Genomic DNA, 24,341 nt, shown 5'->3' with positions numbered 1-24,341 from the left:
TTGAAAGTTGAGTGCCGACCGAGCACGTGTTGAATTGTTTTTCTTTGAGGTTAAACGGCAAACCACCATCAATCTTTGCAAATTATTAATTAATTGCAAATGCAGTAGTTGTAAGTTCTAGTAATTTTTAAATAGTTCATCGCCGAAATGGGTAAAAGGAAGAAGAAGGTAAGCCTCATTTTTGGTTTTGAACTCCATTTTCTGACCATTGGTCGCAGCTTTGAATTAGTTTTTCCCCTTGGCACATCAACGCATGGCTTCACTTTATGGACTCCGTCTCTCCTCTTCTCTCTAACTTCAAGTTCTGAGAAGTTCTTTGTAGGAACTAAATTCTTAACCTCTGCGCCAAGCCAATCACTGTATTATGATCAAAATCATGAAAATGTTACTCTAGGCAGGTTCATCTTAATCCTGCCACAGAATGCTCAGCTCACTTTGTTCCATGCACATTTCTCTGCTGAGTTTGCAGCTTTCAAAAATTTGTAAGTAGTTGGGATAATGGTTTCAATTTGAAGCTAGGGCATTTTTTAGAACTTTAATAATGGCTTCTTATAGGCAATAGGAATGGAGGAGCGGGCGCCACTGTTAAGCATTTTCCTGTCACCAAATTCTATGACTCCTGAACGGTGCCTGGTCACCATTTTGATACATAATCTATCATAATCGGTACACAGGTACCCGATTGGCAACAGGGTACCTGATGTAAACAAAGAGGTTTTGTATTATTACATATTGTAAATGACCATTTTGGATCAAAAATGTATGGAGAAGGTGACCGAATCTCAGCGCACACCGGGCTCGGAATACGTTGACCAGAACATGACCCCAGCTCACTTCATTTTATTACGTCTCTATTTACTCTATGGGTTTTTTGTGTGTAAGTCACTAAAAAAAAGTTACAGATTTTTAACAGATTGTCTTTATTTTAAGTTCACCGAGGGAGAGGCTACGGAGTACATCTCCAGAAATGTGGCACTTAAAAAACTGCAGCTCAACCTGAAGCAGTTTCGAACTCTTTGTATTTTAAAAGGGATCTACCCACGAGAACCAAAAGAAAGGAAACGTGCCCAAGGAGGAAAGGGTGGAATCAAAACTTTGTATGCCAAGAAAGACATCCAGTTTTTGCTTCATGAACCTAACATCTGGAAGCTTTGGGAAGGACAGGTACGTGTGTCGGATATGTTTCTCTTTCAGTTTGCTTTAGTCTAATAGCTCCAGATATTGCTTTGTTCTATCAACGTGAATACCCTTTTTGCCATTGACTCAGAACATGTCTAATAGAACTTTTCTTACAAGATTATGCTATCATTACTTATCAATAATTAATTTTCCAGCCCATTATGCTAATCTCTCCCTCACTTTCGGGCTCTGAATATGAAGTTTTTGGAAAATCTGCCTTATAATTTGAGTCAATGCCGAAGTAGGTATGATCTAGGTAATTTAATAGGCTAAATTATGAACGCTCCCAAAGTTACTAAAATCTTGCTGAATTAGTACATCTCTGACAATTTTCAATGGCAGAAGTCTCATTGCTTACCAAGTGCATGAAATTGTAGCAATTTCACTTTTGAGGATCACATTAAGTAGTTAACTCAAATGGTTTAGTAAAAAATTTACCCGAAAGTTCTCCTTCCTTTGTCGACAATATTTTTTGGTCGGACAAATTTTACCTATACTTATCTGTCTCCCAGAATTTCATTCATTTTTAATTTAATTGGTGTGTTTTTATCCCAAAAATTAGGCTTTGAACAAGAAAAAGATTAAAGCCAAACATGCTGGAAACTTCGAACATCTGCGCGTACTCACAAAGAACAAGCCTAGACTGAAAATGGATCATATAATTAAAGAAAGGTAATTGAATGAAAGTATATCCTTTTATTTTTCTCCTATTTCTCAATGTATCCAGCAAGCTCTTCTAGTTTCTCTAAGCACTACCAAACCCTGCAGACATGAAGAAGAAAACAATGGAAATCTCATCCTTAATCAGTTAGCGTAGCAGGCGCCAGTAGAGCTTGCAGCAGGTATGGAAGAACATCACATCAAAAAATTACATAGCTGGTGCCGAATCCCTTCGTTTTAGATGTCATGCAAACAAGAAGACCCATTACTAAGAGGAATTTTGGATTGTTGCCACTTGGTGTCTTAGACCATTTAATTTCATCATTCATGTATTATTGATGTGTTTTACCTTAAAACTATTTCTTAAACCAATTAGTTGATTTTTTTTGTATGCTCTATTCTATGCTCAATGAATATTTGTTTTTAATGTATGTTTTATCACATTCATTCAGGTACCCAACATTTATAGACGCCCTCAGTGATCTAGATGATTGTTTGACAATGTGTTTCTTCTATGCAACACTTCCAAAATTCTCCAAAGTTCCAAGAGCTATTGTTAATTTAGCCAGACGATTAACTCTTGAATTTCAACATGCCGTGATCGCCTCTCGCAGCCTTCGTAAAGCATTTATCTCTGTCAAAGGTTTCTATTTCCAAGCTGAAATTAAAGGGCAAACAATAACATGGATTGTGCCCCATCAGTTTACCTTTAATGTAAGTAAATTGTGAACCATTTATACATATGTTACTCTCATTCCCTCTAAAAGCTAAAGTTTCACAGTAGTAAGCATTGTGTGGTTATCATCAAACTGACGTAGGAATCCTTTACTACATATCTTACAAAATTTCACAGGGCAGCAGAGTATACCAATAGACAAAAATTCCCTTACAGTACCCTCTAAAATGTCAAACATTTGCTTGCCTCCTTGTTGTTTTTGAAAACACTTAATTAACTTTTTGTTACCTCGGTGGCCCTCATAAAAGAAACAAATAACAATGGAAGCAAACAATAAGAAAAAGTATTAATTTCTGGAGACTCCTCTCTCTCTCCGCAATTAAAAAATTCCTCAAATCTACCACTTCAGTTTTTCAACATGAGCCCAGTTGGTATTTTTTTTTTTCTCTCTTTCTTTCTCTCCTTACTGACTACTGATAGCGTGATACATAGGTGTATTATTTTTTTTTTGCTGCAACTCTGATAAAAATAAAAAATGAGAAATAAGGGTTGGATTTTTCCATTATCACAGCTTGTTATATTGTATGATTATAATTTTAAGTCATTTCTTTATCTTTACTTTTTCTCTTTTAGCCGGCATCAAAATTGGAAGCTGACTTTGGTACCATGTCGACATTTGTTCAGTTTTACATCAACTTACTTGGATTTGTTAACTTCAAGCTGTTTCACCAATTGAATCTTGTGTACCCGCCAAAATTGAATTTTGTTTCTGGTCTGTATTAACAACTATTCCACTCAACTTTATAATTTAGTCAAGCTCTAAAATGTTTCAGTTGCATGTTAGACATTTTAAACAGGAATGCAGAAATTACTTGACTTCTTGCAGCTGTGTTAATTAAAACATGTGGACGCCCTGAATTTTTCATCTGTTTATGCATTCATAGCGATAGAATTTTGTTTAAACCTGTTACTCCATCCAGAAATCTTTTAAACAAGCTATTTTCTGGGAGGGGGCAGCTGCATGGTTTATGATGCGGAGTTTTGTGAAAACTGTGTTAAGCAAATGTAAAGGCAGGGAACATTCTGCATTGAATTTTCATTTTGATTCTAATTTAGATCAGAAGGGTTTGCCTGCCTTTAGATCATAGTCAGTTGGCAATTATTTTCAGTATGTCTTTTCATGTTGCTTGCGTCTTGTGGGAATTAAAGTAAACGAAGTTAGACTTAAATTAAAACTGCAGTTTCAAATAACGGTCCTCCCCCGTTGGCGTATGTTTAGGAAGAACATCTAAAGAGGAAATTAAGGCGTCTATTTTAAATCTCTTCCCAACAGTTATTTTGAATGAGTGATTGTCCGAGACCTCCTGTTAATCTCTCTAAGTTTCTTTTTTTTTTCCTGTTTTTTTGCTGATTTATTAAACTTTGAGGGTCATCTGAAACTTCTTTCAAGTTGTGTTTCATTGAAAAAAGATGAAGAAAGGAACTTTAAAGGGAACACTCGAAATTTCAATCCATAACCAATTCAGAATGGCAGCCAAATGCAATGGGAAATTACAAAACACTGATCAGTTTCTGTTTTGTAACGGTGATGGAAAGAGACTTGCTTTCTTCGTTAAAATTCTCTTTTTCTACAGCTTGCTTCAAAGCTTTATTGCTAGAGGGTGGTCCTTCTTTAAAAATTCCGAATCCCCCTCCCCTCCCCCAAAGATGTTAATGAGAATTAGATTAGAAATCGCCTATCTTTCAAAGTTTTCCTCTTTAACGCACAACATGAAAAGTAGTCCTAAGCAGACTGTAATTTCTTCAAAAAGAAAAAAGCTAGGCTGAGTCAAGTGTGTCTCTTGCCCATCCTAGTATGAATAGTATCGTGCATTTCTTCTTTTAAAGTTACAAAGTTTCTAGAAAAGAAAACTTGTATGTCTCAGATAATTTTCTACTCAACATTTTAAACAAATCTCTAGCTCCTGTGTTCTTTAATTTCAGTGACCAAAACTGAAAAGTCACTAGTAGATCCTGAAACTTATATAATGGAAAGAGTTGCTGCGCTGAATACACCTCTAATGAGAGCTGGGCCTGCTCCTGTCGATGATGATGTTGAGTTGGATCAATTTCCGGATGTAAGTAATCCTTCGCAGCCTGAGAATCTTTGAAATCTAACTGAGCAGGAGGAGAACGTGAAAACTCATTTGATGCCACAAAACTATTAAACATTATCGCTATTGCAAAGCATTATCAACATTAATTTCCTGAAAAAAACAGAGTGGAGGAGAGGCAACACCTGATATAAATGGATAATCAAACTTCCAGAGCGCCCAACATTTAAGCCAATTATCGTATGGCTTGTTGTTATACTTGAAAAGAAACTAAACAACATCTTCAATCATCTTCATTTCCAACAGAAGTTACACATTAACCTTTTTGCGTTGTTCTTTCCTTGTTGTCAACTAATAAATTAACTTTCACCTGAACTAAATTTGTGCAGTATGCATTGATAAGCAAAGATTCTAAAATTTACAAATGAACATTATTCGTTTTTTCTGTAGTTAAATTTTCAAATTCATTTTTCATTTTTCTAGGGCGATGATCCAGAAGAAGCAGAGAGGGTGAAAAAAGAATTTGAACAAGTGGCAAAATTGAAAACATTATTCAATGGACTGAAAGTTTTCCTCAATCGAGAGGTCCCCCGTGAGCCGTTAGTCTTTATTTTGCGCTGTTTTGGTGCAGAAGTCTCATGGGACAAAACAACTTTTGTAGGAGCTACATTTTCTGAAGATGATGAAACCATCACTCACCAGATCGTTGATAGACCAAGTGTGGAAAAAAAGTTTATTTCCAGGTAAAAGATGTCCCCTCTCATGCAGTTGTGCTTTAACCAATCTTTTTATTGTTAGTAGCATTGAGTAAATATTTGAAAATCTCGAATATTGCTGTACAAAATTTTTTCTGATATTTGATTTGAACGCTAACTTTATAGCTTGAATTTTCAAATTTACTGAACCATATGGTTGTAAAATCAAATATGTAGGTATTTGAGTAAAAATTGAATCTTTTATAGGTATTCTATAGGAATGCATGCGTTCGCGATAGTGAGATTGTGATGCCTCTTATGCAGGTTTTGAGCAGCCTACCCGTAGATAATCACAGGAGCAAGTGATCAATGATACTATGATGTAAGAAGGAATCTCCCTAGTTTCTCATTTTACTGATAAGGCTGAGGCATAAGAAGGTAGCGCTGTGGTACTGTTTGTAATAGAGAAGCATTGACGGAAAAATGTATCTAATTGCAGTATGTGGCCAATATTTTACAGCTGTTCATATATTTATATTTGCACAACATTTTGAGCATAATACAATCATCTTCTTTTCCAATAGAAGTTACACAGTAACCCTTTTGCATTGTATTGTAATCAAAGAGTTTTTTTCAAATGTTTTCTCCATTGAGTTCTTGCATCATCTTAGAAAAATGAAATGATTCGATTGAATTGTTTCATCCTTCTATCACGCTTTAAATGCTTTTACTTGGACTTATGTTTGTTTTGGCAATCCTGATTTCCTGAATTTTCTGTCATCAGATAATGACAATGATCATTTTAGACTAATTATATGTTTATCCTTAGATTTAAGAAAAAAAGCTGTCCTGTAATATTGCATGATTGTCAAAAACACAAAATAAAAAACTGAAAAACTTCCAACTGCGCATAGTTAATTAACTTTTTGCACTTGGAACGTTAAGCGTAGGTGCTTTTGTTCGAAAATAGGGCTGTGATCATCTGAACACAGAAGCGTGGTGAAGTGAGTAAAATGATTCCTCTATTCTTTTAACTCAAATAAAAAACAGACTGTCAAGTATGTAGTTTCAAAAAGAGTGTTTTAAAAATACCTTTAAATGAATAAGTTTTCAGGATACTAACTAAATTATATTTTGCATCAAAATGTATTTGCTTGCAGATATTATGTCCAGCCGCAATGGGTTTTTGATTGTGTGAATCGAAGAGAATTGATCCCAACTGATCAGTATTTAATCGGTGCTGAGTTGCCTGCTCATTTATCTCCATTTGTTTCATCCACATCTACCACTCGTTATGTTCCACCAGAAGAAAGGGCTCTCCATGACCCAACTGTTATGCTCAACAGAGGTTTGTCACACTTTACTAATGTACGAAACTTCTCGCGAATAGTAAAAGAACTTAGAGAAGGGAATTTTGAGGTCTTTAATTGCCGTATAAGAGAGAAGGAAGGTATTATGGAACCTTGCCTGAGGCTTGCAACCATTAAAGGCATCATCAGATTATTTGCTTTCATATGTTTAAGGTTCAAAGCAAAACAACTTTGAACACAACAACACGGAAAACTTTTTTTTAAAATTTTGTTCTCTTTCAATGAAAATTTGACGCACAAAATTTGTTGCATGTATTATTGTTAATGAGTTTCTACAAGGAAAAAGTGATTTAGTGCTATAATTTACACTTCTTTAATTGTTTGTGTGTCCTTGTGTTCGAATTGCGTGACCATAATGTATTAAAATCTAGTCTTGTTCATCAGTTTTGAAGCATGGTTTTGCCTCTATTACAGGGGAAGACTCGGATGAAATTTCATCAGCAGAAGAAGAAGATGAAGATGATGAGAGTGAAAACAACAGTGATTCAGAAAATGAAGAAGGTGATGAAAATGAGATGGAGCAGGAACAAATTAGTCACGCAGGAAATGAAAAATTAGACAATGAAGCCCTGACTGAAGAGGAAAGGAAAGAAAAATTGAGACAAGAGAAGGTAAAAAATATTTCTTTTAAATATGATTTTGTTCTTTATTTCTTGATGTACTTTATTTGCAGTATCCAATTAAATAGGCTCTTACTTTTTCTAAAAACTGGCAATTTCTTGGAATTTAATACTTTAATTTATATACCTAGAAATAGTTTAGAGATAATTATTAATACAAACTTATTTTTAATTAAATGTTTTTGGAAGTATTTCAAAGAAAAGAAAAGAAACCATCACCTGTGAGCAGTAAAAAGGGACGGAACAGAAAAGTGTTCCATTTTATTACTCGGTCAATATTTTCTTTTTAAAGTTGTGCCTCTGAGAATGAAACGTCAAAAGAACATAACTATTTCATAATTTTTCTAGTGCAAATTAATCTAAGTACTCATTATCTCATGACTCTTGTGGTTAAATTACCTTGGTTCTGATTACAGAAAGCAGAAATGGCTGTTGCTGCCGGTAAAGTGCCTCGTTTTAACCCTTACGATAAATTTAGATCCAACAAAGAAGAACAGTCTTTGATTGAGAAAATGATTCCAAGAAAGAAACAGTACTTGTACAACCTAATGATGAAGAGGCGACAAGAGCGTGCCAGCAAAGTTCGAAATTTCGCTCGTAAACGAGAATTGATCGAAAAAGAGGAGAAAATCAAGAGGAAAGTCCAAAAGAAAATTGAGCGAAAAAAGTCTGTTGCAGCTATGATGGCTGAATAAACCTGTTTTAATACTAGATGTATATTTGTACAAAATTTATTATAATATTTTTAAATAACTATGGACGTATTTATTTACCATGTCTTTTTTCTCTCAAGTAGAGTGGGTAAAACGAGCAAATCTTAAGAGTGGCTATTCATACTTATCCTTACTGTTGAATAAGTAGTAAATAGCATTTGTTAGAAAAATAGTTTTGAAATTGCTGGGAGACAGCATTATTCAATTTTTTAGGCATGTGAATCATAAATTTCTCACCTGCCCGCCAGACCATTTAATAATTGTAAGTCCACCACATAAGAGGTATCTCAACGGTGAATCTAAAAAAGCAAGTATGATTAAATTTATTTTGTGAACACATCCACATACATTTTATTTATAAGAACAATATTAGACATTTTTGCGTAAAATTTCCAAAAAATATTTTTAGGAAGGCAAAGAAAATTCACTCGAACTATTATACCACCTTTCATCAACAAAAAAGTAAGTATTCAAAGTGTGGCTGGAGATGTGCCATATTGTAAACCAAGATACCCACCTTGTTTCATAGTTTCACGAAAGATTTACCTGCATTATTAAGCAACGTAGGTACATTCACATTTATTTTTTTTTCTCAAAGATTTCATGTGAAACAAGAAAAAGATTTTACAATTTCACTTAAAAAGATTTGAATTTGTATAAATGAAAAATCTTGCTGTCTCAGCCTAGGTAATTGATATTGCTATAAAGACCGAGTAGGACACTCCTGTCACTTCACGTATTGACGGTGGAACTCCCAGACCACATATCTCGGTTAGTGACATTTCAGACTTCCTGTCTTAATTTCTTTTTAAATGAAAATTAAAAACGTAAGGATCCTGCCCAAAGACTGGTGCATGAAAAGAGTTTTGTTGACTATGAATGGCAGAATGTTCAAAGTAATGCGCTAAAAGGTATGCAAAGCGTAGGCTCACGTTGAATGAATAAGAAAGAAAAAAGTAGAGGAACTCAATTATTTAAAGCAATTTGGCCCTTTCTTAGTTGGCCTAATCAGGTAGAGATAGTCGAAGATTATACTCCTTTTTATCTACCCCGCTGGCTTAGTGATGCCCTCGCAGTTTTATGGTGGAAAAGCCGTTTTATTTTGGAGAAGAGTTTCTTTAAAAAAATGTAGTGAACTGAAGTTGAATTTCCCGCCATGGCTCAGACCCGACGCCTTTTGTGATTGGAAGATGACCTCAAGATCTTATTGGTTCCAAAATCCTATAACTGCTCTGATTGGAAGGATCGGACATGGACCAAGAGAATAAAATAAGGACCCCAACTCCGGTTAGGGTGACATCAGCGCTCCCTGGAGAGGGGTAGAGAACTAAACGATGAGTGGGTTTCCCTGTTTATATCTCCATGCACACCTATTTAGGCTTATCATCAGTAGTGTCATAGAGTTTCTAGATCTCGAATCCTCGTGGTGCCCTGCCAGTTTTGAAGAGTTTAGTGGCGAAAAGTTTCCCATTTTCATTTCCATCTTCGTCTGTCTTCGTGTACATAAATGGTATTAAACGTGAAGTGTTATTTCTACCGTTTACTCAGCAAGCAATGTGTTGAGAAGCCAAAGGAAGTGTGTATGTAGGGGGTAGTGTGCGAAGAGGAGAATCAGGATTGATACTTTTCGCGGAAGCGCCTTCTGTTAAGTGATATTTTTTAGTGAGAAATAGTGTTTGTATGATAAAAAATCAATGAGTGTCACAAAATCAATGAACTTGACTTCAGTCATTACCTTTAATTTGATTTTAGCAAGTATCTTTGATTTCGGCGTCAGAAGTTGATGAATCATTTTGCTGTGTTTTGATAAGATACTTCAAATCAATAGTCTTTCGGCATTGACCTTGCAGAAGGTTTGTTATCTATTGACAATTTCAGTAGTTTGCGAAAGTAAAATGTATTAAAGTATCTAACAAATAAAATAATCATAGATATAAACAAAGAACATTGCATGGAATAAAATACTATGAGGTTTCGATCGTGGACGCTAGTGGCGTTGTTCACCCACCCTCTGCGCAGGTTCGCTGCGAGCGCGCCGTTGTTAACGGTTTATAACATGGTTAGCTTAGGGAGTTGGGGTAGTCCTTATTTATTCTCTTGGTCCATGGATCGGACCCTTTCTAAAACAACAACACAACCATAACCTAACCTGTTCATGCCATTCATTGTTTTTCTCGCTCATTTCAGGGATTCATTAGATTTTTTAGTCTCACATTGTGATTTTTCCTCATAATTTGCACTACATCAATTTTCTAGTAGGTTTTTATAAAATGAACACGGTATGGAAATTTCTACTGTCAAGAACTTTTCTTTGAAACATGGCTGCTTCTTGTGTGTGATGTTTGAACCCATGCCTTTGATTTGAACCCAATCAATAGTATTTTAGTCAACTCTCAACCCAGTCTTTCGCTGGTTTTAAATCTTCAATGGTGGTGTAAGGTATGTAGCCTGTAACTTCTTCCGAAATCTGAATAATGCATGAGGCATCTATAGCTGTTACAATGCCAATAAACATAATGACTGGCCAACAGCCTAATGCTGAATACTCACATCGGCGGTTGAGTACACTTTTTCATATAAACTGAGTGTCCTCAAAGAACGGTTGGCTTTTCAATTGTCTGAGAAAAAGAATTGAAGTATGCACCAATCTTGGTGAAGCAGATGATTCAGCTTTTCAAGTCATGAGATCACTTGCAATTGCATCATATAACTATCATAACGAAAACCGGGTTCTCTGATAGCATTCTCTACTTTTTCTATCTCAACAAAATATCGCCCTACTATTTTCCAAATTTCTCTTGAACCACAACTTCCCCCAACCACAAGTATGATTTGTTACCAGCAAATTATTCCCCCTCCCCCTCTCAAGTGTGCGATTAAATTATTTCCATCAGGCACTGTCATTTTTATTAACAATTACGTAACAGGTAGCCAAATTTTTTTATAGGGCAGTATGCCTCGATTAAAATTGTCACAGTATATAAGTATGTTCATCACATTAAGCAGAAAATTAAAATTTGAGTCTTGTATGTGATAGTGAATAGTGCAATTTACAATTCACAAGAAAGAAGTAAGTACTTTAAGGCCCTTTTACAGATACGATTATCAGAAGTCTCGATAAAATGAAAACTATCGACAATGTTGATGTCAAAATGTAGTGACGGCAATCCATATTTATCTTTTTTAACTTGTTTTTTTTCCCCCTATTTTAGAGCAATGAGTGAAGATTCTACCGTTATTTCCTACGAGCCTTTAGTTGAACTATCATTGAAGTATGAAAATGACGTAGACTACATCTATTGTCTTTGCAGCCGTGTATTAGTGAGGTAATTTTCTCTCTTCCTAGCCTAATAAATTTACCATACTACTAACAACATTAACTAAAATTGAAATTCTCCTTCAATTTCTCTCATTGATTGTCCAAATAGGTAGTTAGTACAAATTTGAACTGAATCAGTAGAAAAATATTTTAAAATTATTTTCAGTCACAATCAGCTGTCATCCAAACCAAGTTTAATTATCTTTTCACGTGGTTGTTGTGTTCTCGTGTTAGTATGGCGCAATCCAACTTTTCATCTGACAAAAGCGGAATGAAATTGAAAGAGAAGTTTGACCATCTGAATTGAATGAAGGCCAGGTGACCTGAGGTTGATGGTCTCAGACAATGGTCACCTGGGGCTGGTGGTAAGCGTGGGATTAGCCAATGGAGGCTACTTAAAACTTGTGAAGGAAAAAAAAAATTGGGCTTTTTAGTCAGCATTAACTTTAAATCAATTCTTTATCGGTTCCAACACATCTGTGCTGGAAACTAGATGCAGAATGGGATTTTTAATCCCCCTCCCCCCCCAAAAGAAGATTAAATTGAAAATAGATGGTTCAAATCTTGTAGGCAAAAGATAGATATTTTTGATATCTATAATATTCTGAAACACTCAATATCAATTCATTTATTCCTGAAAAACAACATCAAACGAGACGATGTTTTCAATAAGTGTTTTCTAGTTCAGGGCACTGATGTTACCTCCTGAATCTAAATCAAATAGCATTAGCTATCAAATCTCCGTTCTCCTCTTTTACAGCCATTCCACCCAGCAATACATTGATCCGAATAAGCCCCCATATATGTAATGAGAGTGTATACAATACATTTTGGAAGAACTGCCCTGCAAAAACATAACAACTCTGGACAATAATTCTACAATGATTCAGCTAAATATTATCATTGTAATCCAGTTGCCCATGTAGTTAATTGTTTAATTGTTTATCCGCTCAGTCAAACCTTCGATCTGTTTGAATAAAAGAACCCTTTTAGTCATCAAAATCTCCATTTTTCTTGAATCACAAGGCTCTCGAGGTTTCAGTGCTGATATGGAATTAAGGCTGCTCAATTTGACAACCTGACGACTTTATTGCTTCATTCTGCTGCAATTTCAAGCAAAGATTGTACTTTTAAAATAAAGTTATTATTTTTCTACTTTTGATTTTTTTTCCTCAGTGAAAAGAATCTGACTCGCTCTGTACCAGTCAAAGAAGAATCTGAATGGGAAGACTTGAATGGTGGTCAAAACCTAAGTGGACTTAAACAGAGCCCAAATACCAACCAGATTCACCACAAGAAACGAGTAAGTAAAATCCGACTTTTTCCCCAAGGTTCACTCTCAAAACAGTTAATTCACAGCTGCAAAAAGGCTCATTCCAAACTCAGGATGATCTCTATGATTTTTGTTTTAGGTAGACCAGAATGATGTCAAAACGCAAAATAACAACTTCCTTTTTCATTTCCTTTCTGTGCTAAATTCTAATAGTATGGAATTAATTTTAATTAAATTTGTCCTCCTAGTTGTTGCCCCTCAAGTAAACTAAAAACTACTTTTAAGTATGTTGTTAGAACTTTGTCCTATCATTTCATCTTTATCTGTATTTGTGGTAGCATTCTCATAGTACTTCAAATAATAATTTCAGGACGAAGCTTTCAGCTGCTACTACAGTGCATCTCACTATTCTACCGATGACCAAGACAGCTCCAGCCAGTTTGCACTAGAAAGTGACAGCGGAGCAGACATATCCGTAACAAGCCGAGATCTTGAGTGGGAACGCTATTGGGCACAAAATGGTGACCGCATTGTTTGGGAAAGTTGGATAACCAAGTACAATGATTACATCGATCCAACTTACCTTAATAATCATGGGAATCCACATCAAGCTCTTGACAAGGATGCTGTGAAAAACGAAGGTAGTGATAATTTTGATTCTGTGTCCTCTGACAGTGATGAAGTGGAAGCTGACAATCTATCACCAGTTGAATCCACTGATGTGAATAAGTTAGAATTGAATCTTCCAAAGAAAGACGTATCAACTGAGGAAGAAAAGAGACCTAAAGAATTGACTTTTGCAGAACCTCCCACTCTATCAGTTGGAGACTTTGATGGACAAATTTTGTCAGAACCTTTAGAGCATTCAAAAGAACAGGACGACTTCTTTGATGAGCAATTTAGACTAAGAACTGGAAGCCGGAGTTCTGGGAATAGCGGTCGACTAACTGCAACCACTGATTCTATGACCAATGTTACCAGAATTACATTGTCGACTTCAAATTCCAGTTCTGAAGACCTATCAAGAATCGATTCGTCTCTCTCACCCTCTTCGTCTGTGACTTCTTACACTGAGCAGTGGCAGCACTTGTGGAATGAACACTTCAATGACCTGTACAACTCTCATTATAATGCATTTATCTCGCAGTACAAAGAAAGTGACCCATTGCCTTCATGGGAACCAGTCGCTGATATCATTAATGATGTTTTAGGAGACCCTGACTTTGAAAGTAGTGTCGAAAGAGTAAACACCTCTGTTCCTAACCAACCTGACGAAGACTTCCTCTCTGCAAAAATTAACCAGGTAGAAATTTCCAAAAAAGGGAAACCATCCTCTGACTTTCTGGTCAAAAGTAAACTTGCAAACGGCTGTATTGAAGAGGAAAGACTCAATTGCATGATAGATGTAAATGAGGATTCTCAAGAATCAAGCTCATCCAAAAAGAATAGCAAGGGAAAGAGAAAAAGGACCAAGAATAGCAGGCAATTTGAGTATGTGTAAGTAAATTTTTTTAATAATCACAGTCTTAATATTGTATGAATTATCATGGTCTCAAAGGCGCCAGGTTGCACTCTCTTCAACATTAATTAGACTACCTATTTTGCATCATGATTCAAACAGTGCCCATCACAATACACAGTCAAATTTGGGCATCATATGCAATGCTGATTAGTGCCTAACTTTGTTTTTGGGAGATCCCTGCATAGACGGACCTGATTCAGTTTTGTCTCATTATTTTTTGTTTTATTCTTCTCCAGCTTATTTTAAGAAACTTGGATCAAACAAAGATGTTTAAGCCACGTTGCTGGAATGGGAGATGCACTAGTAAATAACCTTGAAGTCGGGTCAAGTAGCGAAGTCTTTATTATTCTATGTGTCAGGAGTTCAGTGAAATTGATGAAAAGTAAATCCCGAAAACCAACTTTCACTAGATAATCACTTCTTAAGAACATCAGCATAAAAGCTGAAGAATCTCATGGTTAACATGTTGGCAACAGTGTCAGGTCCTGACATAGACGAACAGAAATGTGATAAAGAGATGCTTCAGTTTTTGATAACTGACACCACACCTGTTTCATGCTTATTTTCTCAAGACCAATTTTGTTCTTAACATGTTAAGAAAGCAATAGATTTTTTCCACCTCACTTAATGTGGAAAAATTTAACTTCCTTTTTCGTAATGCTATGAACTGCAATTTATATTTGCAATTTGCAAGTTTTATCTCCTTTTTTCATCATTATATGATAGTTAATTTAATGCTTACATTTTTTTTGCCCCTTAGGATCGAAAATTCAGTCAGTAGTACTATCAAGAAACTAATAGCTGAAAAGAATGGTACCTCCTGTAGTTTGACCAAAGATTTGGCCTCTTCTGAAAAGAATTCAGAGGATAGTGTATGTGATAGTGAAAGTTCTCTAATAACTAGTATTCCTTTACAATGTGATGACACCTCTTTGAGTGATCGAGTTAACGCAGAAGTAGCCATTGAGCATCAAACGGAAAACCTTCACCTGTCAAGTATTAACGGAGTAACGTCAAGTAATAATGGCGTACCTCATTATAATGCCATTGTAGATAGTGAAAAAGACTCTATGAATAACAAGGAAAATAACTCATCAATAGTCAATTCAGTAACTTGCGAATCAAGTCCAATTCAACAGAATCCTGTTATCAAGAAATGGTAAGTTCATGTGCTATATATAGTAATCATAAGATCTCTAATTTGTTAATTTAAAAGGTTTCATCCCTGTATTATTCCAATCATGAAAGCCAGATACATGATTTGGGTAAGCATATGACTGTCAATAAAATGCTCAAGTCCTCAATCTTTTCAATGTGTACAATCGGCAGATATTTTCCATTTTTTTTTCTTTTCTTTTTTCTTTTTTATTTTTTTTTTTTTTTTTATTATGATCATTATTATTACTTGTCTACGAACATCAAAGCATAACTTCTCCTGTTTGGGTATATACTGATCTAGAAATCTCCTCATCTGATTCATATTGATAATTGATCGGTCTGTTTTAAACAGATACCTTAACTAATCTTGTCGTATTTACAGCAATGTTATCTACCCATGGTTGTGTGTGTCAGGTGTGAGTGGTTCTGATCCTTACCCTTGTAATTCGCTAGCAACTGGTGGGCGCTGGGGTCTTTGGCCGCTCTCTCCTGGTACATGCGAGTAGTAGTTGCTGAGACTTAACTTTTAGCATTTTCTATTTTTTTAATGTGAGCTCCATTGGACTTATAAGTGGACATTTTAGTTTCAAACACATTAGCAACACAAAAAATAAGATAATGTAAAATCATGAATGAATGTAGCAATAATTCATATTGAATTGCTTTAACCAATATGTTTTATCAAAAACTAGATCATTAAAATATTTTTTTCAGGAATCAAAAGTTGCAGTCTACTCTTAGCCGTTTGAGTAGTGCTTTCACGTTAATGGGATTGGAATTCATACCATCAAGAAGTAAGACTTTGGAAGAATTGGAAGTTAATTATTTAAAATCAAATATCAAGCAACAGAATAAAGATCTCAGGATGTTTTCTCGCAAGCATACATACTTTGATGATGATGGAAATCCTGTACTAGAACAGGTGAGCTTTCTAATGGTTACAATCCTTGTTTGCCAATAAGATTTCAACATTAAACACTGACTAATATTTCTAGAGTAATTCAGAATCAGTGTTAGCAATCATTGGGAGGATAGGAACAAAATTATTAGCAAGGACCTAAACGTAATGATGAATTATTAAATTATGGATGATTTGGGAAGGATGCATCCACAGGCATCAGTCATCCTGTGAACGAGGTTTGAGACCCCTCTGCACATTGATGGCGGAAAGTTTGAATGCAATGTATTTCTTACATAAGCAGCCAATTCTATGTCATGCAGTCTCCAGATAGGATTTTAGATGGGGAGGTGGATCTCAAAAATATGCGAAGTGACTGACCTATTTGGATTGGTCTTGCAGAAGTCCCATAATCGATTTTAATGGGCCTGTTGCAAACTTTTGCTATATCAAAACTAAGATTTGTTTCTTATAGATAATGCCTCAAAAATCACGATGAGCGCATTGGCAAAGTCTGAAATGCACTCATAACTTCACAATCTGCGTAAGAAATTTGCGGTTTTTTGAGCTTCCCGCTTCAAAAACGATAACACGGCACAGGTGAACATTTTGTTAGAGGAGGCGTTCCATCGTCGGCAATATTCATCATGGCCGACGCCAATTCGCCAAAACACGTATGATGAGACGAGATAACACCTGAACAGCATTAGACCAGATAACAATCGGCGTGTTTACGTTCATATTTTCCTCGCCCGCCTTGATTGACCCTGAACTCACCTCGAATTACGCGCGGAACTGCGGAAGCGTCGGCCATGATGAACATTGCCGACGATGGAACGACTCCTCTAACAAAATGTTCACCTGTGCCGTAGTATCATTTTTGAAGCGGGAAGCTCAAAAAAACGCAAATTTCTTACGCAGATTGTGAAGTTATGAGTGCATTTCAGACTTTGCCGATGCGCCCATCGTGATTTTTGAGGCATCATCTGTAGGAAACAACTCTTATATTTTCTCTAGCAAAAGTTTGCAACAGGCCCATTGTCTTCCCTCCATCAAAAACCTTCTTGTGGAAGCAATTTTTTTTTAGTTTACTAATTCATGATCAACTTAAACAGCTACATTTTCAGATAGAGTGATGAGAATAGTGAAGACGCCCAGTGGGAAGGTGGCTGTAGAGGGTTTGTCATGAAATGAGGCAGTGCCAACTCCCAAGAGGACTTTAAGAAGATAGGGGATTATGGCGTTTGGGCGTTGCAAAACGCCGGAGAGTGCTATCAAAGCGGCTGTATTGTAGTAATGATGGAAGTCAGTATTTTTTCTTTCAGTGAAACCTTGTCTGAAAAAATATATATGATTTCGAATTCAACAGGTCAAACAGTTTCTAGAGAAAGCCAAGGAGGAAGCAGTAACCAGCCAAACAGACAAGCTTTTTCAAGGAGTTGGTTTAAAGGACCAAAATGAAACGACAGTCTCCAAGAATTTAAATAGTCTAGTCACTCCAGTAGAAACTAGTCCAAGCTCCAACATAATTGGTGAATTTGTAAACCCCAATGAAACTTACAATCAGTCCAAGAAGACAAAAGAGAGTGCGTCTGAGATTGGAGAGCTCTCGTCCAATGAAGCCACACCCTGCAGCTCCTCCTCAGAGCTTTGTGAGGAAGAAGATAAGTTTGAACCTATCAGTAAGAAACTGAAGAAAGCAAAGTCTTCACGGAAGAAAAGCAAGGCTCTAAAAACGCAAAATTTGCCGCCTGAGATAGCTAAAAATCCAAAGCTACGCAAGTACTGGATGAGACGTTATCGCTTATTTTCTAAATTTGATGAGGGTATCCAATTGGATGAAGGTAACTAAAGCTTTGTTTCTTTCACACTTCACTTGAACAAATTAAAGTAATCTACTTTGGCCCTTGTAAGTGTAGGTGTGTCTAAAATTTCTGATGAAAGTAAGAAAGAAAAGAAAAAAAAATATGTAACTCGATTACAGAATTTCAGAATTCCTTTTCCAACTTAATTTTTTCTAGAGAGCTCCATCAGACAATTTTTTACGAATTTTTTGCAAATACGTCGAAAAAATGAAAAAAAAAAAAAAAATCAGATTGAATTATGTACAGTTATCATGATTAGTCATTCCCAATAAAAGTGAAGTACGACAGAAAAATATTCAATAATGCTACCCAAGATAAATCTTTGTTTATTTGTACCATCAAAATGCACTATCTAACTTGCATTTACCTGTTTTCTCCGGGGATTTGAAATTTTTGTTTTTTGTCTCTAAAAACAACAATCTATGAAACATACCAGTCATAGCATCAAGAAGTCTCAAAGCAGTAAAAGCAGCTGAAAAAAGTAATTTGAAAAAACCAAAGCTCTAAAAAAGATCCTCACAAATTTTTTCTGGTGTGCAAAATACATTTTTTATTATGTCCGCTGTAGGGGACCTTTCCTCCTGTTCTACAGGGTGATGATAACTTTTACCTTTCAGGGTTGCAACAGTCAGGAATAACCACAAAACTTAAATGAAAATGACAAAAGTGTGGGAAAAATTATTGTCAGGTCACCTTTATTTGCTCTCTAGAACGTATTTTGACGCTTCGAACAGGAAATGTTGCAAAAACTATTTCAAATTTTTATTCATCCGGCATACCCCCAAATGTCAGAGAAATGCGCTATTCATAAAATTTGTCAAACTAGCAAATATTAAACCAATTTAGAGCTGCAAAGGATATGATTGGACTCTTTTTATCTCTTCTTTTTAAGAGCATTGAATAATGTAGCACAGAAAGTGAATTTGTTGAATTTGTTTTTATCCTTTAATAGAGAGCTGGTATTCCGTGACTCCTGAATGTATGAGTAAACATATTTCACAAAGATGTAGGTGTGACGTTCTCATTGATGCTTTTTGCGGTGCTGGCGGCAACACCATTCAATTTGCCCTCATGTGTGAACAAGGTAAGTCACATACTTAATTATTGAGGTTCATCCCTGTTTCAACCACAGGGGTTGATTTGTTTATCCTTTCAGTAATCCTAAGCCAATGGCATGACTGACAGATCCTGCCATGCCGAGGGCTTTCAGCTGCTGGTATTATTACTAATTTTTTTTAGGAATTTGGCTTCAAAATTTGGGTTGTTTCCTACACCATACGGCTACCTCAAATTTTATCTTGTTAATTTTTTTTTTGTTTTTTTACGCTTTTTTCTATATTCTGTTTGTAACATATTGTTCACTGGAGAGTTCCATTCTTCTATAGCAGTGTTATCCAACATTTTCCCTTTTTTTGTCACTTAAGATTTTGAGCCGTAGGGATCTTTTGGAATCCTTGAGGGCCTTAATATATCCCTGGAAATTTCGCACTTAAAAATAAAACTATTGTCAAGGTGAATTTCTGTAGAAATAAGTTGCTGAGTAGGTATAAAAAGTAAGAAAAAAAATATGCACGGCAACAAGTCTAAATCTCCAGACAGGTTTTAATAGTCCAAAGTTAGAATAATTGAAAGCTCATTGCGCTCTCCATGTGATTATTTCTTTATTTTTGGTAATAATATTGGCTTTGTTGAGTATGAAGGTAAGCATGGCGTATGAAGTAATTAAGTTTTAAAGAATGGAAGCGGACCCCATCATTGAGCCATTACTTTTTTAATCGGATGTCACGAAACGAATTAGATGCATGAACACCGACCTTAGAGATAAAGAGAAAAAATGCAAAGGTTTTCGGTAGAATTTGTGATTCTTAAAAAATTATGCATGTCAGTAATGCCTGTTTCTCAAGTGATGTCCAATAAGAGGTGGTCTCATTTATAATCATTGTAAGGAAAATATTCTTCAGTAATTACTTTGTTACTCATCCATGATTTTCTTTTGACGTTTTTCAGTTATTGCAATCGACATTGACCCGGTCAAAATTGAAATGGCTCGAAATAACGCTAGAATCTATGGTGTTGAAGACAGGATTGAGTTCATTGTAGGAGATTTCCTTCAGCTAGCACCAAACTTGAAGGCTGATGTTGTGTTTATGTCTCCTCCATGGGGAGGACCGAGCTACTTGCGAGGCAGCTCTTTTGACCTCGACAAAATTTTGCCTCCAACAGGAGGTAAAGGGCTGCTGGAAGTAGCCAGAAAGATTACCAATAATATTTGTTATTTTCTGCCCAGAAACTGCAACGTTGATCAGGTAAAACCTATTCGTACTTACCAAATGGAAAGCTGTAGGAAAAAAGTGTATTACATAGTACCTCTCTAAAATTTTAAGCGTTGGCTGATTTATTCGCCCTATACTGTGGGTCCGATTGAGTATCATCAAACACAGATACTAAATATGTACCTTGTCTCCTGAATTATGAACATTTATTTGGCTTTAATTAATAGGTAAAGTAGGGTTAGATGGGTGCTATCTTGCCAATTAAAGGCTCAATTTTTTTTCTTCCTTTGAAACCTCTCTTTCAACAACTGAAAGATTTAGACGGAATCTTTGCAGAAAGTAAAGAGTACACCAGCTCACTTATTTTTGCTACTCTGACGTAAGGACGTATCTCAATTTCCATGTAAGCCCTGTTTCCCACATGAATCTATGCTCTGCAGGGCTCATGTGGAAATAGAAGTACGCCCTTACGTCATAGGAGTGACATTATGGAAGCACTCAATCACATAATGGGTCAAGTCGGCAGGCTTGCCGACGACTCACAACACAGTACCTTGCACGAAAGTAAAGTGGGTAGGACTAGGGTTGAACAAGCTATTTCATGCACCTGGGAGAGCCGAAATTCCTGATTTTAATTTTTTATCTTCTGATTTTTATTTTTCAGTTGATACCCTTGTCTGGTGATGCATTTGAAATTGAGGTAGAACAAAATTTTCTTCAAAAGAAGTTAATTGCCATTTCAGCGTATTTTGGAGAATTGATTCATGTTGAAGACGATCAGTAACGTTCTGCTAACATCTACCACTAATTGAAAAGTTGCCACTATTAGTTTTAATTTATGTTTTGTGTGCTTTTGACACAAATTTCATTTGAATTTTTCACCTAAATGCTGCCATAAAAATGAACTTAAAGGCTCAGGTTTTAATACTTTTGACTTCCTTTTGAATTTTAATGAAGATGTTTTAGAGGAAGAACTTCTCAGAAACTTACATTATTGCATATTAATTTTTTTTATTTCTTTCCTCCATGTATTTTAATTCTTTAATATTTTATAATATCATTTATACTTTAATTTACCTTCCCATTTTTTAGTCTGATTTTGCAAGAGCACCTCTTTTTTTTTTTTTTTTTTTTTTTTTTTTTTTTATCATTTATATAGTAAGAATTGCAGCTGTATTGTAACTGTTCCAGTCTCTGGCGATTTTCCTTTTGGTTTCTCACTTATGTATTATCGGAATGAGTCCATCAAGGTTGAAGAATGATTGAATCATTACTCGCTATTTCCTTTGCTTTAAGGTTAAAAAAACAGTAAGCATGTATTTTAGTATGTAATTACTTAAACAGAGAAATGACCCTTGCTTTATCTCGGATGGCAAAAATGAGTAGCACCACGCTCCTATCTCTGATAAGAAATGACCAGAAGGAACCAAAACATTTTGAAATTTTTTCTGAACTGTTATGCGAGCGTAGTTAAAACTGTATCCTAAACTATTCTGTTATTCTTACTTTTCAGATTCCACAATTTCCTCCTGAAATTGTGATAAAAAAAATTACTGTGCAATCGGCTCTTTTCTAAGTTTCAAACGCAATGTATAAAATTTTGCATTATTGACTCATTGGCGTCATTGGTTTAAAATGAGAGCAAATGAAAATTGAATAGATCAGAAAAGGGATTATCCTCAGATTAAAGTAGTAAAATAATTTTCAAGATTTCATACTCATCCTGATAGTGATCATTGATTGATTTTCATTAAAATTATTGGTACCTTCCATTTTCTCAAACACAATTCTTGATTAGCAATTTAACAATAAAGATGCTTTCTATGTACTATTAACTATATATGTAGAAGCGACTTCACTGGAATGTCCCAACATTTCATTAGTACTTTGTCAATTGATTTCAATACCGTATTATACCTTTCGCCGGTATACCTCTCCATGTGCTAATGCAAGCAGGATAGGCTGTCAGGTGCTTTTTGAATGGTTTCCATCATTTGCAGTGACCAGAATCCGTTGGTCATCATTAGAAAGTATGTCTTGAAAATACATTGATGTGATGATTTCTGCAGTTCATGGAACAGCAGAAAAATATTGAGAATTGTATCTCCATGGATCATGAAGCATTGTAGTTTCCTTCTTGTCTCTTTGAAAGAGAGTAAGAGCGATGTTGTAGTGAGAATCTCGCTTTCAGTATGTACCATTGACGTGGCATGAAAATTGACCCTTAGCTTCGCTCCAAAGTGTATTTTACAACAAAATTTACTCCCTCACTGCTGATAGTAGGCTTGTGGTAGAAGAGGTATGATGAAAATGACTTCAGAACTTACAAACAGCTGAAATCCTTATGTGAGATAATGTAATTTGCTGAACAAAAAAAAAAAACTGATTTAGCGACTACATCATTCAATAGTTCCCCCATAGAAAATGAACTGTGTTGACATTGATAGTTTTCCTGTGCTTTCTAGGGGCAACACAATTCAATTGTAATATATTGAACGACGGAGCGACTGAATCCCTCTCTGGTATTGCTCCTCTCAGTTTCAGAAAAAATAGGAACTATTTCTGAACGATTCTTCTTTAATTTTGAATAGGATTCCATTTCATGACAAGAAGCTACACAGTATTAAGAAAATTGAAATAGCCTTAAATTTTCATCATTCCCATCTCAATTAAACAAGTCAGTCAGTGTTGCATGTGTGGAACTTCGTGCTTTTGTCTGTAGTCAGCTTCTTATTTGTTTGTGTTAAATTTTTCCCCTCGTTTTTTTATATTTTTGAAAATGTCTTTAATTCAAGTTCTGTTTGAAAAATATTTACTTTTTTTGTTAATTTATACCTTATGTGAACAGCAAGTTTTTGGAAGCTCCTTCTGAATTTCAGATGCTTGCCAAAAAATTTCTTTTTTAATTAGTTTCGTTTGATGATCATAATTTTTTAAAAATTTGTCAGTTCAGTTTCTTTTTTCATTCTTTTTCAAGCGATTTTTTAAGCTTTGTACTTGTTCATTATTCATTGCAGTAAATGAAACATTTTAAATTCTGAACAGTTATATTTAATTTTTTTTTGAGACATCCTATTCCCTGAAGATCATAAGGATTGCATTTTGCAAAAAGGAACAAAGAGCATTCCAATGTCGCTAAGATTGTACAATTTTGTTTACCTTGCAAATATAAACTGAGCATACAGAGAAGATTCATCTTCACTCTCAATAAACTATAAATTCATGACGTAAATTACCTTCGTAAATTTAATTTTTTGCATGATTCCAGGAATTGTGTTGCAAAGAATGTAAGTTGCACAATCCTACCAACATTGGAATGCTCTTGGCTCCTTTTTGCAAAATGCGATCCATATTAAAGTATATTGGTTAATTTTAATGTTACTTTAGTAAGAAAAAGAGGTCACCTGGCTCCATGAACACTCCGAACGGTCCAAAACTAGCCGCTTCGGATCAGGTAGAGCAGATAAAGCTCAGAATTAAGTACACCGTGTAAGAGGCTGTTCATAAAATATTTAATGTTAAATTTGGGATCTTTTGACTCTTTTGTGGCCTCTATCTTATGACACATGAACACAAGAAGGCATTACGCTCTGCTTGACCCACCTTCCTACGGCATTAATGTATTTATGAACAGCCCCTAGGGCAGAGTCGAAGACTAAAAAAATTAGATAAAATTTCATATATAGAAAATCAAGGTTACTTATAGACAGATGTTAAGAAAACCCTAAGGTGAAACCACCAGTTACAGACACCCGCAAAAATGTGACCAGTTATAGACACCCTTCGTCTAAATATGGTATTAATAAGAAAGAAGTGACTCGGTTCTTTGTGTGTTGTTTTTAATTCAACCCACATTCTCAAGTGAGTTGAATTAAAAACAACAACACAAAGAACCGAGTCACTTCTTTCTTATTATTACCATATTTAGACGAAGGGTGCCTATAACTGGTCACATTTTTGCGGGTGTCTGTAACTGGTGGTTTCACCTTAGTGCTTTGGGTACTTCTGCACGTCTAATACTCATATT

At 35.4% G+C, this 24,341-nt stretch overlaps 2 protein-coding genes across 3 annotated transcripts; both read left to right on the top strand.

The window, feature by feature from the left end:
• Position 1: 1 nt before the first annotated feature.
• On the top strand, positions 2-8,047 carry LOC109031690 (pescadillo homolog). The gene is made up of 10 exons (XM_019043359.2): positions 2-168; positions 931-1,164; positions 1,742-1,851; positions 2,292-2,553; positions 3,149-3,287; positions 4,499-4,632; positions 5,092-5,351; positions 6,464-6,651; positions 7,088-7,284; positions 7,710-8,047. The coding sequence occupies exons 1-10, from the start codon at positions 148-150 to the stop codon at positions 7,986-7,988; spliced, it is 1,824 nt and encodes a 607-aa protein (XP_018898904.2). The 5' UTR covers positions 2-147; the 3' UTR covers positions 7,989-8,047.
• Positions 8,048-10,136: 2,089 nt separating this feature from the next.
• Positions 10,137-23,356, top strand: Tgs1 (Trimethylguanosine synthase 1). Of its 2 annotated transcripts, none has more exons than XM_019043365.2 (10): positions 10,137-10,445; positions 11,219-11,332; positions 12,502-12,628; positions 12,969-14,089; positions 14,881-15,279; positions 15,993-16,200; positions 17,546-18,020; positions 18,994-19,125; positions 20,049-20,347; positions 20,979-23,356. In XM_019043365.2, the coding sequence occupies exons 2-10, from the start codon at positions 11,223-11,225 to the stop codon at positions 21,096-21,098; spliced, it is 2,991 nt and encodes a 996-aa protein (XP_018898910.2). In that variant the 5' UTR covers positions 10,137-10,445; positions 11,219-11,222; the 3' UTR covers positions 21,099-23,356. The 2 variants fall into 2 exon arrangements, with proteins under 2 accessions (XP_018898910.2, XP_018898909.2); XM_019043364.2 differs by having other exon boundaries at positions 12,969-14,095.
• Positions 23,357-24,341: the final 985 nt, after the last annotated feature.

Source organism: Bemisia tabaci, chromosome 5 (assembly GCF_918797505.1).
Source record: "Bemisia tabaci chromosome 5, PGI_BMITA_v3".
Classification (NCBI taxonomy): Eukaryota; Metazoa; Arthropoda; class Insecta; order Hemiptera; family Aleyrodidae; genus Bemisia; species Bemisia tabaci.
The sequence above is the reverse complement of the archived record's forward strand: the minus strand, read 5'-3'. Positions and strand labels throughout refer to the sequence as shown.

Bases quoted from the DNA above. Each gene is read 5' to 3' on its own strand.
- LOC109031690 (XM_019043359.2), top strand. From the start codon at position 148: ATGGGTAAAAGGAAGAAGAAG. The intron at 6,652-7,087 runs GTTTGTCACACT...CCTCTATTACAG, and splicing joins AACTGTTATGCTCAACAGAG to GGGAAGACTCGGATGAAATT. The intron at 7,285-7,709 runs GTAAAAAATATT...TTCTGATTACAG, and splicing joins AAAAATTGAGACAAGAGAAG to AAAGCAGAAATGGCTGTTGC.
- Tgs1 (XM_019043364.2), top strand. From the start codon at position 11,223: ATGAGTGAAGATTCTACCGTTATTTCCTACGAGCCTTTAGTTGAACTA. The intron at 19,126-20,048 runs GTAAGTCACATA...GACGTTTTTCAG, and splicing joins TGCCCTCATGTGTGAACAAG to TTATTGCAATCGACATTGAC. The intron at 20,348-20,978 runs GTAAAACCTATT...TTTATTTTTCAG, and splicing joins GAAACTGCAACGTTGATCAG to TTGATACCCTTGTCTGGTGA.